We start from the raw sequence: 15933 nt of genomic DNA, 5'->3' as shown, positions 1-15933 counted from the left end.
AAAGGTTGAACAGATGGGCTGAGAGGTGGCAAATGAAGTTTAACATTGACAAATGTAAAGTACTACATATGGGAAACAGTAACCCCAGAGCAACGTATCAACTCTGCGGTACTACACTGATAGTGGTGGAGAATGAAAAGGACCTGGGGGTAATTGTGCAGGCAGATATGAAGTTCTCTGAGCAGTGCAGACGAGCTGCAAGAGTAGCTCATGGTGTCTTGTCAATGATATACAGGAATTTTTCTAGCAGGGATAAGGAGGTGATTATTCCCTTGTATAAGGCAATGGTTAGGCCACATCTTGAGTACTGTATACAGGTCTGGAGGCCTCATTTCAAGAAGGATGTAGAGCTGCTGGAATGGGTACAGAGAAGGGCAACAAGATTAGTGAATGGAACAAAGGGTTGCTCTTATGAAGAAAGGCTTAAGTTTTGCCAATTACAGAGTCTGGAGACTAGGCACCGGCGAGGTGATCTGATAGAGGTGTATAAGGCTTTGAATGGTTTGAGCATGCTCAATGCCAATGGGATTCTTCATCTTGCTCAGAATAATCACCTCAGAGGGCATAAATTCAAATTGAGGAAGGACGGATGTCGGATAGATGTGTGGAAATTTGCCTTTGGCCAGCGGGTAGTTGGTTGGTGGAACCGACTTCCATCACTTGTTGTTGAAGTTGATAGCCTAAACAAATTCAAAGCTCAACTGGACAGGTATTTCGAACGAACGGAGGGTTTGAAATGGGAGTGGTGTGTGTGTGTGTTTTTTTTTTTTTTTTTTTGGCTGATGCTGAATAAGCTTGCTTTCTTGCATCATATGCCTCTGCTAATGCTAATGCTAACGTGTCAGCCCTCTGTGTTCAGCAAAGCAGGCACAAGTATCACATTGAAGGTATGTGTAGTTATTTGGTTTAATACTAATATAATATATTTTATGGGAAAACTGTGGCAGCAGGAGAGGATACTTGATGAGTGGAGGGAAAGTATACTTGTGCCAATCTATAAAGGAAAGGGTGATGTGCAGGAATGTGGGAACTACAGGGGAATAAAGTTAATGTCTCATTTGATGAAGGTCTGGGAAAGAATTGTGGAAGGAAGGATAAGGCAGGAGATGGAAATAGGAGAAGAACAGTTTGGTTTCATGCTGGGAACAGGAACAACAGATGCAGTCTTTGCTTTAAGGCAGGTGATGGAAAGATACAGGGAGATTCAAGTAGAGTTGCACATGGTGTTCATAGACCTGGAAAAAGAATATGACAGAGTGCCCAGACAAGAGGTATGGAGATGCATGAGGGAGAAGGGTTCATCAGAAAAGTACGTAAGGCTTGTGAAGGAAATGTAAGAGGGAGCGGTGACTCAGGTTAAGAGTAGTGTAGGTATGACTGAGGGGGTTCTCTGTAGAAGTTGGACTGCACCAGGGATCAGCTCTTAGCCCATATCTGTTTGATCTGGTAATGGATGTGTTTGAGAGAAGTGAAGAGAAGAGCACCATGGAGTATGCTGTTCGCAGATGATATCGTACTGTGCGAACCATCACAAGGAAAGGTAGAGAAGAAATTGGAGGAATGGAGGAAAGTGTTGGAAGAGAGAGGCATGAAGATAAGTAGAACAAAGACAGAATATATGGTATTGAATGGAGAAGATGAGAGTGCTATAAAACTGCAAGAGGAAAAGCTACCATCAGTTTCGAAATTTAAGTATCTGGGATCGAACGTTGAGAGGGACGGAGGATTGAGTGCAGAAATACAGCACAGAGTGCAATGTGGTTGGTTGAACTGGAGAAAGATGAGTGGGGTGCTGTGTGATAAGAAAGTAAATTGTACATATAAAACTGTCGTTAGACCCGCATTGATGTACGGTGCCGAGACATGGGCAATTACAAGGGCCCAGGAGAAGAAGAAGATGGAAGTGGCAGAGATGATGATGCTAAGATGGATGTGTGATGTGACGAGGAAGGACAGGATAAGAAATGACTACATCAGAGGTACGGTGGCGCCTCTGAGTAAAAAAAATGCAGGAATCTAGGTTGAGGTGGCTTGGACACGTGGAACGAAGAAGTGAGGAGTACGTGGTGAAGAGGTGTGAAAAGTTGGAAATAATAGGGAAAAGGAAGAGGGAGAGACCTAAGCTGAGATGGAAGGACAAGGTGGCAGAGGATTTAAAAGAGAGAGGTATCCCAGGATAGGGGGGAATGGAGGAAAATAATTAAGGATGGAAATGCCGACCCCATATAAACGTGGGAAGAAGGCAAAGATAAAGAAGACTAATAGATTTTTATTTTTTTTTGGCTTTGCTTTGCTTTTGTAATGAAATAAATGTAATGTGATTTAGGGTTCATAAAATGTTAATATATGCATGAGCCAATTTCTGTTGGATTGTTGGAATAATAATAATTGATTCTATTGTGACTTTAGTATATTTAAATTAACATTGCCGTAAACTATGCTTTTTGGGGGATTAATATTTTTATGTGCCATGTTGTGTCATGGATAACTTAAGGTGTGCCACGAAGAGAAAAAGGTTTCAGAACACTGGTCTAGAGAGCGTAAATTTTTTCTTATTAACACACTTGCTACTTCTAACACACAGAAAGTGTCAAATGGCACTACAAGTTATGTGATGTTACACACATAAGTGTTCAAAAAGTATGCAAGTGCTGTGATATAATGCATACAGGCAGCCATTCTTAAGCAGTCAATAAATGAGTACTGTAAAAGTAAAGGCACACGAAGTTAACAAGTGCTCGATTCTGTCGGCATACTGATTAGCAGCAACGTTTATTATTGTTTATAGCTTGATAGACAGTGTTATCTGTTTTTTGCTTGTGCTAAGTTTAGTTTATGTAAACGGATTGAGGTTAATTCTGATTTACAGCTCAGCCCAAAAGTAAGTGTTTGCCTTTAGCTATGAATTCTAGACTTTTACTTTTCTATCATTATTTATGAGTTTTCAGTATGTTGATAAACAACATTTTACAAATTATAGCACACTGAATATACTTTCTCAAATATAGGCAGAAGCAAATGTGTTAAGAAATAAACTTTGTAATGGCTTAATAAAATCTGTTTTTTTTTTTTTTTTTTTTTGTTAAAACTAATCAAATTGATTTATTTTGACTTAATTTATGCAGAAAAATGACAGTTGCTACTCAGTCTTGTTCTACACATAAGCTTGTCAACGTATGTGTAAAGATAAAGACAATAGTCTTCATCATATCCATCCATCCATCCATCCATCCATCCATCCACATATAATAAACGAACTTCTAGTATTTTCATAATATTTTATATTTGATTCTTTTAGAAATATCTGTCGAGTCACTACAAATTTCATTGAAGTTGGACAAATAGAAATCAGGCAATTATTATTCATTGTTTATCTGTCCATGTAATAACTCAACTCCCAGTAGATGGATTTCATGAAATTTTACATTTGGCTCTTTAAGTAAGATTTATAGAACCACCCAACATTTCATTAAAATTGGAATAACAGAAATCTAGCAATTGTTATTTCTTTTGTCTGTCTCATGTAAATAACTTGACTCTCAGTAGATGGGTTTAATAAAATTTTATATTTTAAAAAGCCATCCAAAATTTCATTAAAATTAGACAAACAGAAATCTAGCAACTTTTTTTCTTTCATACATATCTCATAGGCTATTCATAAACTGTATATTGTAGCTGAAGCACTGGATATTATGTTTGTTACCATGTGCCAATTGGAAAAATTGGTTAATGCTCACAAGCGGGTACTCCTTCCGACTGATCGTTGCGAGTAGCAGTGATTGGCATTGCCTAGCCTGCTATGGTTAGTCTTAGTTAGGATGCCTATCCCACACTTGTAGCTGTTTTAAATTCAGAAGGGGTACCTGCTTGTAAACATTAACTGAGAAATGAATAGGCAATATGGTGAATGCATGGAAATAAAATGTTTTGTTTGCACATAAGTCATTGCGTTTGCTCATTTCTTTTTGTTATAAATCATGAATTATTGTTTACTAATGTGCCTGAAATATAATTCAATGCATACATTAACTTTTTTTTTTTGTCATTTTGTAAAAATGCATGTATATTTGTTATTTGAGTATAAATATTTATGTTTATATATTATACATATTTGAGATTTAAAAAGATTTTTCTGGTATTTGTACAGTTAATGTATAAGTTTCTCTAACCTCCCCTCCCACAACCTAATATTAATGACTTCATAACTTGTATCATAGTTTCTTTAAAATATAAATAAAATGCTGCAAAAAAAGTTATCACACATGAGCATGTTATGCAGCAGCTCATATGTCTAATATCTGGAGGATTTAAACTATAAATAATGAACCCTCTGAAGTTGAGAACTGGATACATATGAATTTCTTGCAGGCACACTGACTGATCTGGAAGAAAATTTATTAAAAAATACACAAAGTAATTATAATTAAAAGTTCAAAATAGATAAAATCAGTTAAAATATTGTAGATAAAAGTGTTAAAAATATATTCCAATAAAAAATAAAGACAAATAAATACTGGAAGTATCTGGCTAACTAACTAACTTTCTAAACTAACTTAAATATGGCTTGCACCAGCATTATGTACTGTAAGTGGAGATGGCATTAGTGGCCAAAAGTTCTTAGTGGATTTATTTTTTATTTTTTTTTTTTGCGATATTGTTACTCTCTTTCTTCCTTTCCTCCATACGTCATCTCAGCTTAAAAAATATAATGCGTGTGCTAGTACTTAAGTTCCTAGTATATTTAATTTTTATTGTGATATGTTTTTAGCACTTTTATCCAGTACACTTTAACTGATTTTATGTATTTTGAATTTTTAATTGTAATTAATTGGTATATTTTTATAATAAATTCTTTTCTAGATTTGTCAGTGTCAGCAAGAATTCCAACTCTATCTACAGTTGAGCATTTTATGTTTACTTTTAATATTACACTAAAATTATACTAATACGAATAATAAACTGAACAAATTTGGACTTTATTATAACCAAGTCCAATATACCTGAGTCTTAATATTTAGGAAATCTGGGGGGGGGGGGGGGGGAAATCCATGTTTATCTAATTCAAGCAAAATTAACTCAAATAGCAATTTTTATATACTAAAAAAAGACTATTACCTGTTTTTCTGAATTCAGCATGGACATTGAACTGGCCCGTTTCATTCTAAAAATAAAAATAAAAAAACCCTTAACTACAAAATTAAACACAAAGTAATTACTTAAGACAATAAATCTGCCAAGGAAATAAACAATACTGAAATGAATATTAGAATCACTTGTATTTTAATTTACACTGCAGGACATATAGTACCGAAAAAAATGTAATGAGATTATCTCATACAGTGTTGGGCACTAAGAAAATTTCATATACTTAGGGTGATACTGAAGAAATATCAACTTCCAAAAAACATCTGATCTGGCTCATGTTGCATTAATAACATTATGTTACATTAATAAAATAAGCCACAGCAAAATAATAAAACATTAATGGTAGTTTAAAAAAGATTTTATTACTCACTTAACAATTAATATTTTTTCGGATATTCAAAAGAATGTATAACAGGTTTACAACCACTGAGAATGAAGTAAATTAATTTTTTTTTTTTTTTAATGTTTAAGTGATAATTTATGCACAGCTGACAACTTTTGCCTTTAAAAAAGCTGGAGAATAGGCAATTGTAAGCAAGAGGAAAACATGGGATTTTTCAGAAAAAGGAGGTGGCTTTTTATTAAAGTCCACACTACACTATAAATTAAATTGCCTTGGCAAAATACATTTTATATTAACCACAGAATTGTTTACCAGTGCAGCATGCTTTTACACATTAGTTTATCTAATTTTTTTTTTTTATATGTCTGTGGATTTCTTTTTTTAATTAAAACAGAACATGCACTACAGAGCACTCAATGAAATTGGGTGCTCTGCAGTGCATGTAATAGTAGTAGTTGAGGCTTGTGACGCAAGAAAGCAAGATTATGCAGCATCAGCCAAAAAAAAAAAAAAAAACCCTTTTCACACATCCAATCGCACTAAACATATGTACAGTTCCTCCTTGAATTTATTTAAGTCAGCATTTTCCAAACTGGGGTCCACAGACCCCTGGAGGTCTGTAGACCAGTTTCTATTTTCTTAAAAAATATACTGATAGAATCGGAATGAATTTTATTATAGAACATTACTTATTTTCAATACAATTAGTATATATAATTCTACACGTATTTCCAATTATTCGTTCTATGTATAGCAAATTGATGAAAAATAAAGTTATTATTATATATCTGTATAAAAATAAGAATAAAGTTGAGTTGTTTCACGTATAAAACTTTGAATTTTATTTTCAGAAAACCTAGTGCGCGCGCGCGCACACGCGCACACACACACACAGGGATCTTCAAACTTGTTTTCATTTTTGAAGGGATCCATAAATCTCAGTAGTTTGGGAACCGCTGATTTAAGCTAACAACTTACACAACGACAAATGGAAGTCTGTTCCAGCTATCAGCTACAAGCTGGCTAAATGCAAATTTCAACATATCTATTCTATAACTGTCTTTCCTCAATTTGAATTTGACCCCTCATGTTCGTAATCTGAGCAAGAGAAAGAATCCCATTTAAGGCCTTATACAGCTCGATCAGATCACCTCGCAGGTGCCTAGTCTCCAGCTGCTGCAATTTGCAGAACTTAAGCCTTTCTTTGTAAGAGGACCCCTTCATTCCCCCTCACCAATCTTGTTGCCCTTTTCTGTACATGCACAAGCAACTCTACATCCTACCTAAAATGAAGCCTCTAGACCTGTACGCAGTACTCAAGGCATGGCCTGACAATTGCCTTATACAAAGGGATAATCACCTTTTCCCAACTAGTAAAAATTCCTAATTATCATTGACAATACCCCATGATCTGCTCTGGCAGCCTGTCTGCACTGCTCAGAAAATTTCATATCTGACTACACAATTACTCCCAGGTCTTTTTCTTCCAACTTAAGTGTAGTACTACACACAGTTGGTACATTTCTCTGGGGTTATTTCTACCTATATGCAGTACTCCACATTTGTCAATGTTAAATTTCAGTTGCTACTTCTCAGGCCATCTGCCCAAATTTTCTAGATCCCATTTCAGTAGAACACTGCTATTACTGTCATTAACAACCCTGCCAACCTTTCTTTCATCTGCAAACTTTGACATTAAGCCTGATATACCTTCATCAATATCACTGATAAATATACAAAACAGCAGTGGGCCCAACACAGAACCCTGGGGGACTCCACTAATAACATTATTCCACGAAGAGCAATGCTGGTGATTACCACCCCTGCCTTCTCCCAGTCAACCACTCTTTTATCCTTTGTAGCAACTTACACTTAATACCATGCTTTCCTGAAATCCAAGTATATGATATCAAAATTATTTTTTGCATCCAGTTCCTTTGTAACCATATCATAGTATCCAATCAAATTTGTCAGACAAGACTTTCCCTTAAACCCATGTAGTGTCTGAATCATTGTTGCAGTCTTGTCTAGATTATCCTGCAATACATCTTTAACCAGTGACTTCATTTTTTTTTTTTTTTTTTTGGTTTGGTAGTTGTTGGCACATCGGCTTCTGTGGCCATAGTGCACCTCCCAAGGTTTTTGCAGTACTTTGATCCAAGCCCGAGGCGGGAATCGAACCCGCGACCTTTGGGTTGCCAGGCAGGCACTTTACCCACCTGGTTAGCCCTGTCGGCTTACTTCCTTTGCTGCCTCCTTTAATATAACTGGATAGAACCTATCCACCCCAGGTACCGTTCTTATATTTAACTTCAACAATTTCTCCTCCACTTGCTCTCAGTTATTACACAATCATTAAGCAACCTGTTACAGTTTGATAAACTTCTGGCATTTTCCTCCCACAATAGAGCAGGATCATCAAGTGCCATTGATATCAAGTGGACCAATCTGATTCATCCCCTTGCTTCTAGAGTTTATATAACTAAAGAAGTCCTTACTGTTTTTTTTAGCATCATTTGCCAAAGATTTCTCATAATTTGCCTTCACTTGCTTAACTTCCTTTGTGACTTAATTATAGATCAGCTTATATCTACCTTAGGCTTCTGTGTTGCCTGATATTTTATATGCATCCCATGCATTTTTCTCCTCAGCCATGAGTCTCATTAGTTCATCTGACATCCATTCAGAACTAAACCTTGGATAGTATTTCTTAAACGGTAAGAAAAGCCTAGTAGTTTCCACGATTACTTCCTTGAATGCTTCCCATCTAGAATTTGCTGCTGGTAACATCATCGGTCGGTCCTACTGTATACAATTTAAAAACTGTTTGAGACCACTGTAATCACCCTTATGGGAGCAAAAACCCTTCCCCTTACCACTGATGGTAGTAATATCTTTAAGTAAATCCCACATCAGTACACTGTGATCACTGCCGCCAAGTGGTTCCTTTATCTGCAAATTTTTAATGCACGAATAATTACTGCTGATAATCAGATCAGTGGTTGCCTCTCTAATGTGTTGCTGTCACAATCATGAAATAAATCCACAAAAGTCTTGCTAGTGTGTAAGTGACCAACCCACAAGTTCCAGTCAATATCTGAGAAGTTAAAATCCCCCATTATTAGACAATCTGATTTACTGGCCCACTGTATTATTTCTCTGTTATTTTATTTTGTTGTTATTTGGTTTTTTTTTTAGGAGCATTAGCAACTAAGGCCATATTGCTCCAGGATATGCGGTGGTCATTCCCTGACCTTTCCGCATTCTCCGTATTTGGTGGTGAAGGGCTTGAACGCTGGTCTAAACAAGAAGCATGTGCTACACACTGCTGCTGCTCCTTCCCACCTGGCTATGGAGGTGCCTGTATTTCTTTGTACAGTTGTTCATTGTACTTAAAGAGTCATTAGGCCTATAACACACTCCTACTCTCATTTTTCCTTTCCCAGTGCTTACATCACACCAAACTGACTCAATGTTGCACTGATCATCTATGTCAACTGGATGTACTTCCTTAGATTTCTCTGTTTCTTAATTGTACTCCCCAAATTCCAATTCTGCACTGCTTATATCTGTGTGACACCATGTCTCTGATATCCAACAATATCTTCTTTTGATGTCTTGACCAGCATTTCAAATTCATCAAATTTATTTACTATACTCCTAGCATTGGTGTACATGCAAGTATACATATTCTTATTCTTAGTTATCCTAACACAGCCCATGTATTTATTTGTTCGGTGATGGCTCCCACCAGTCCCTGAAAACCACAGATCCCACCCTCCAATCTAATAGAAGCAATGCAAGATTCACTTGCACCTTTGCCTGCACTACTGCTAACCTCTGACTGCAGCTACTGTTAATCTTTTATTCTGTGAATCCCCCCCCCCAAACCTAACACTGGCTCGATAGCATCAGCAAATATTCTTGCACCCCTTCTATTTAAGTGTATCCCACCCCTGTAGAATCAGGATAGACTGATTCTACAGGGATGGGATAAAATTCTACCCCATGAATCTTGAATGATCTCTCTCTCTCTCGGGCCGAATTGATTGACAAGGCTCTCATCACGCACTCCCTCCTATTGTGCAGAATTGCAGACACTTTCAAATTTAAACCTAACTCATGACTTTTTTTTTCAACATTGACCTATACTTGTTAAATAAGTCTACAGATCTCCTACTCTTAATGTCACATTAGCGCCAACGTGTACAACAATATCACCTTTTGTGCCCTTAAAAGATGATATCTGCTCTACGTCATCAACTTTTGTCCCTGGCAGACATACCCTGGTCCTATTCCACCTATCCTTTTTACACTATATATTACACAATATACAATGAATAAAATAATGCTCAGTAATGACTATAATAATATATTAGGAACTTAATGGATAAAAAAGACAGAATAATGTCTAATTAGACTATTTTCACTTATTGCACCAAGAGAAGGTGCAAGGTATTAAATGGTATTCTGTGAGTTGCCAAAGAACTCTAAAACTGATGCTGCAAAACACCTATTTCTTTATCTTTGATAACACTATCAAAGTTTTCAGTACTTCTTGGTGCAACAAAGATGCACCAAGAAGTACTGAAAAATTCACAAATTTTAAAATGATGCACTGCGTATTGATGAAATTTGTGCAAACCTCAGTATTTATAAGAACATTTTAAATGGTTGTGCATCAAGTAGTCATAAAATACTTCCTTACTGAACGAAAGAAAAGAATCCTCTCCTGTTGTTTTAAACCAGGGGGTCGGCAACGTGCAGCTCTTTGAACATGTAACTGTGGCTCTTTAACTTTTAAGCCCACATGAAGCACAATTTGAAATGGAGTTGGAGGACTTAAAAATCAAGGACGTGGAGTGCAAGACTAAAATGCCTTAAAACTGAAATCAAGGATTTGGAGAGGTAACCCTGGGGGCTCACATCTGGTGAGTATGGGCTTGGCACACCCAGGGTCCTGAGCTGGATATCATCATTCTTCTCTTTCTTGGTGATTCCCTTCTACTTCTCTCTCTCTCTCTCTCTCTCTCTCTCTCTCTCTCTCTCAGGGTAACTTGTGAACTTTTTTTTTTCCTGGTGCAGCATAAGCCTGAGGCTTCCTTGCACCATATGGCTATTAATAATAATAAAAGGCTGCCACTGAAATTCTACACAAATGGACAGCGATAGATGAGTTAAAAAAGCAAGACAAAATTGTGTTTGATGGGTGGAGCAGCTTACTGGATAAGTATATAAATTTGAAAAGTTCTGTACATTTGGACTTCTCTGTTTTTGGTTCGACGTATTTCTGCGGGAAAATATTTTCAACCATGAACTATATTAAAAATATAGTCAAGGAACCGTCTCTGAACAATGCGAGTCTCTCAGCATGTTTAAAGATGAAAATTGTGGCATACTCGCCTGACATTGAGAGACTCGCTCAAGAAGTTCAACAGCAAAAGTCATATTAATTCGTACCTAATTGGATGTTTCTTACGTTTGTTTCAAAAAATATATTTTTAATAAAACACCTTCCCACTCTATTCCATTTCTTAAAAAAACTCCCCCCCACTCAGCTTGAACTGAGGCTCTTTGGATTCTCTCTTTTTTTAAATTAGATCAAAAATGGCTCTTCACTCAAAAAAGGTTGCCAACCCGTTTTAAACTCTCCACCAACTTGGCAGTAGAAATGCCTATGATTAAATCAGAATCATTCTTTTGGTTTAATCTGCTATAGTAATCAATTTCCAGAATTGAAGTTGGAAATTTGAAACATCCATATTTTCCATAAACACACATACATCAAAATTCTTTTACTTCAGTGGTTCAGCTGAAGTTGTTTAAATCCATCTTCTCTCTCTCTCTCTCTCTCTCTCTCTCTAGCTAGGAACAAATGTCAACCAAATATTCATCTAATTTCATAGGAAGGTATATAGAGCTTCCTTTTCAGCACACAAATTAATAAAATTGCAAGGACAAGCTATTACCAGTGTGAAGGGTAGTGAATTTAATGGGATGGCAAGAATTAAATCCCTCCTGTTCTGCAACAGAAGGGGGGAGGAATGTACTTGATGAAGACAAGGCAAAACTGTAACCCGTAAAAATGTAAACTGCTGGTGCAGATGATAGTGTGTAATTTATGAAGATCCTGTAATTAACCAAAATTACAATCACAGTTCACAATGGGAGGGTAGCATCCATCCACATCTCCTTCAATTTGTAGCTTTGATTTCGAACTCTAAATAGACATTTTCTTAATTATATAATCTATTTTTTAATTAAATATATACTCTTATTTTAATGTCTGCATATACCTCATCTTTATAACCTTGGATTTGGTGCATCATGGTCTAAGTTTAGCCTGTGCACCATAAAAATTCAAATCAAATATATATTTTGTAAATATAATTTTAATAAACAGTAAAAATTGAAAATGCAGACAATTTTGTATGCAAGACAATAAGCTACTTACATTATAGAGTAATTTTTAATTTGCTGCAATGAATGTAATCCGAAGTTACTGTTTTTTGATTTACAGTTTTTGGGAAACTTAATTACATTCTTTCAGTTTTGTGCTGAAAATTTCATTTTTATTGTCGATTCAATTTCTAATTCTGAAGTACTGAGTACATTAAATTATTTATATTCAAAAAACTGACCCTGACCCTGAACTTCAAAATTTCTGAAAACCCAACCCACAACTTAACCTGAGGCAGGACTAGTATCACATGCTTTCAGGTTGTATAGAGGATGTCCAATGTTGTTCCTCGTTGAGTCACCTTCCAATGCTGGCACTGAGAGCATGCAGCTTTGTATTTAATGATTTTTTTTATTATTATTATTTTTTTATTACAAGAGGACCACAATCAGATATACTGCATTGGAATTACTTTGTTTATTGCCATTTATAGCAAGCGAAAATGGTCCATTTTTTAGTGCCATCAAATACCTCTTCTTTTCCCTATCCATGCAATTTCACCATGGGGAAACATTTTTTAACAATGCAGGTGACAATGTAATAATGCATGGAAAATCTTTTGTCTTCTGAAATTTCATATTTCTTTGGCATTTTACAGAAAGATGTTAATTAGCTTTGCACTACACTACTGAAATGAAATGACTGTACATAACAGATGGTAACAATATTAAGTTAGCAGGCCTAGTGGCTGAGGCTTTACAGTGAAGCTACTGAAATTGAGCTCTTGAAAACAGAAGTGTTTGGAAAATTAACTTTTTTTCCCACTTAATTAACATACTAAATTGTGATAAGTGAAATTAATATTCACAGAGATTTGTTATTATTAATTTTCGTGCAAACATATCTTATGTCTAGTAAGTAGTTAGTATAGTATTCATAGTAGGTAGGTATGGTGTTTTAAACTGCATTAAATAAATACTTTGAAGGGCTTAATCACACAGGTTAGCTTATTTTTATATTTAGTTCAAGCAATTAAAAAAATCAAGTGTTATTCAGAAACACAATCGTAATAAAAGTCATCATAAAAATTTGCCTTTGAAAAGTTGAGAAATTTCAGTTTGAAAATGGACCAACAGTGAGGAAGCAGTGTTCTGTGAGTGACAGTATAGTGGTTTTGCCACTTTTCTGTCATAGTTTGCCCATCTCAAGCAAGCAGGTTGAATGGGTTTTCCAGTGAGTAATTTTGGATTTTTCAGCCTGTGAACACACTTATACATACATGATGTTCTGCTGCTGAAGCTAGGAGAGCTGCACGTGTTTCATAAGCCCTGAGTGGAATTTTATTTATTGATTTGAAATTGTTTTTCTCTAACTTTTGATTTAAATTTAATTGTAGTATTTTTTTTGTGATTTTCTGATTAATTTGGTATATTTAATCTTTACTTGGCCTTAGTAACTGCATATAAAACCACAGCCTACTTCTGCCGACATTGTATAGATAGGAGTGTTGAATTATTTGTTTTTGTATTTGCCACTGTTTTCGTATTGATACAACAGATACTGGAAGCTTCTGTGTAGCTTTAGCAGTGTAGTGTAATCAATATCAGCAGAGGTTTATAAACTATAATTTATTGCACTATTTAACATGTTTTAATAATTTAACTTTATCACGTAGTCATCAATATTCATAGAGCTTTTAGAATCGGTGATTTGGTGTAGATATAGTATTGCAAATACTGTATCTATACCAAAATTATTATATGATTTCCATTCAATTTAATTTGAGAATACTACACTAAACTGATAGATAACTAAGTGCAATAATATGTATTACAACATCAAGTTTACATTATATGTATTATGCTATACTGTTACATTCATAGGGTTTTAAATTAGTTATAGCCAATTACTAGAAATAAAATTTCTTAATAAAAACAAAAAATATTCCAATCTATGTAATTAGAACAATTTGAAGTCTTTGAGCTCATTATTTACTACAATGATAATACTAAAAAAGATATAATAATCAATGACAGGGTTAAAAATTATGCACCGTGAAGGGATTTATTATCCAATATAAACAGTACATTGCAAAAATTGTTACACAATTTTTAAATGTAATATTTTATGTAATTTAAATATTAAAGTATGTGTGTTTAAACCAACCATGGTAAACAGTATTTGATTTCATCATGGCATCTTGGTTATCCACAAGTGGAAAAATTTGAACAGTCAAATATGACAGGTCACCTTTAATGTTTACTTTAAATTTCAATTTCAAAATCACTTAAAATCTATCAGGTCAGTAGTCACTATGGTAAGTGGATTAACAGGTGTACTATCAATAACAATTTTTAAACTTAAAACAAAAATTCAAAACAAATGGTTCACATTTTCCTTCCTTATGTAAACAAGAAGCAACTGTTGGGATATGCAACAGGTTAAAAAGATGCAACGAGTTTGGTATGTCACATATTCACCAGAAAATCCTTGTCTCTTATTTATGCATTGAAAGATTTGTAACTTATTTAATTTTATTTTAAGACCATTTCAGCATTTATTTAATGACAAGGGCTTTGTCTATCACAAATGTTGATAGGAAATTGCACTGATAGATAAATCATGATAACACATACATTTGGAGAAGAAAGTATTTAAGGGCTATTAAAACTGAGAGAGAAGGAATCCTAGCAAACTAGCTGGATGAAACATGGATAAATGCAGGGCATACAGAAACAATGGTGGAAAATTCTGCAGTTCAAAGTACTCAGCAAGCGTTTTCATTTAATCGTACTATTTTATTTGAAAGCATGTTCTGGAAAAGACTGCAGATTAAGAATAATTTATGCAGGAAACAAAGGTGGACTTGTAGGTGCATTTGATATATTTCATTCAAAGAATATTATAACATTAATAAGAGAAGATGGAAGGTGATAATTTTGAACACTGGTTCAAAACCAAGCTTTTGTCAAATATATCTTCCCACAGTAGAATTATGTATAGTGCTCTACAGTTCCATAAAAGTTGAAAAAAGCTCAACCCCAGTCACAGATAATATGTGAGATTCAAGACTGGTTAAGCTGGGAAGAACTTGTCTGGAATGCTATTAATGTAAAAGATGAAATTTATAGACTGTTAATTGTGTTAAAAGAATTATTATTTTTTTTAATTGATGCCTTTAATACCCAGTGAAGGCTATAACATATTGTCTTCCTCCATATCACTATAAATGAGATGGTGTAGTCAGATCCTACTGAGATGTACAATCATATAAAAAGAAATGTGGCTGCAGAAAACCAACATTCAAATTTGACAAGGCAAAGCAACTTGTTTCGCCTTGTTAATGTTGCTTGTTAGTGTTAAAAGTAACAATTCTGAAAGCAATTCTAGACCAGTGGAAAAATTATGCAAGTTATGTTGAGCAACAGAGAAGATGTGAAAATTATATGATGTTCATGATCATAATGTAGAGAACTTAAGCATCACTGACAATTTAGTAGTACTGATACTGTTTAAGAAATTGAATGATAAATTAGATTATAATCTAACAACTTTCAATAGATTTTTAAATTATAATTGGCTGTTTTCAGGACAAAATTTTCAATAAACACTTAGCCAAATCTATTTTAAAAATTTTACTATAAAAAATAAATATTAAAAGCTGCAGCTGCACATTATAATTTTAAAATATATACTAAAATAATTACAAAGAAAATAACACTATGCATGCTGTAATAAACTAAGTCTTTAATTAATTTATTACTTTCATTAATTTCTTAATTTCATTTATTAATTTATTAATTTCATTACAATAATGATTCTTCTTGAAACACCTTCCCCTGATTATTGTCATTCAGCTAGCTCAACTTTTTTAACGTCAGAAAACTCAGATATCAAACCATTACAATAGCCTAATTTGAATCATTAAATAAAATTCACACTCTGACAAAAAAGGTCACTGACATGCAGGTAATTACAGATATTTTTAAATTATAAATTAATAAATTTTTCTTCAACTCTTTCTGTAATGCATGTTATATCAGTT

At 34.5% G+C, this 15933-nt stretch overlaps 1 protein-coding gene across 5 annotated transcripts in view; it reads right to left on the bottom strand.

Moving 5' to 3' along the window:
- The window catches only part of LOC150088569 (kinesin light chain-like), a 376502-nt gene that overhangs the window by 20000 nt on the left and 340569 nt on the right, over positions 1 to 15933 (bottom strand). For all 5 annotated transcript variants that reach the window (XM_090369572.1, XM_090369571.1, XM_090369570.1 and 2 more), the window contains one exon: positions 5116 to 5161. In XM_090369572.1, coding sequence (XP_090225698.1) covers positions 5116 to 5161 — 46 coding nt within the window. The remainder of the gene's footprint in view (positions 1 to 5115; positions 5162 to 15933) is intronic.

Source organism: Mastigoproctus giganteus, chromosome 3 (assembly GCF_048544385.1).
Source record: "Mastigoproctus giganteus isolate SK-2022 chromosome 3, ASM4854438v1, whole genome shotgun sequence".
Classification (NCBI taxonomy): domain Eukaryota; kingdom Metazoa; phylum Arthropoda; class Arachnida; order Uropygi; family Thelyphonidae; genus Mastigoproctus; species Mastigoproctus giganteus.
The sequence above is the reverse complement of the archived record's forward strand: the minus strand, read 5'-3'. Positions and strand labels throughout refer to the sequence as shown.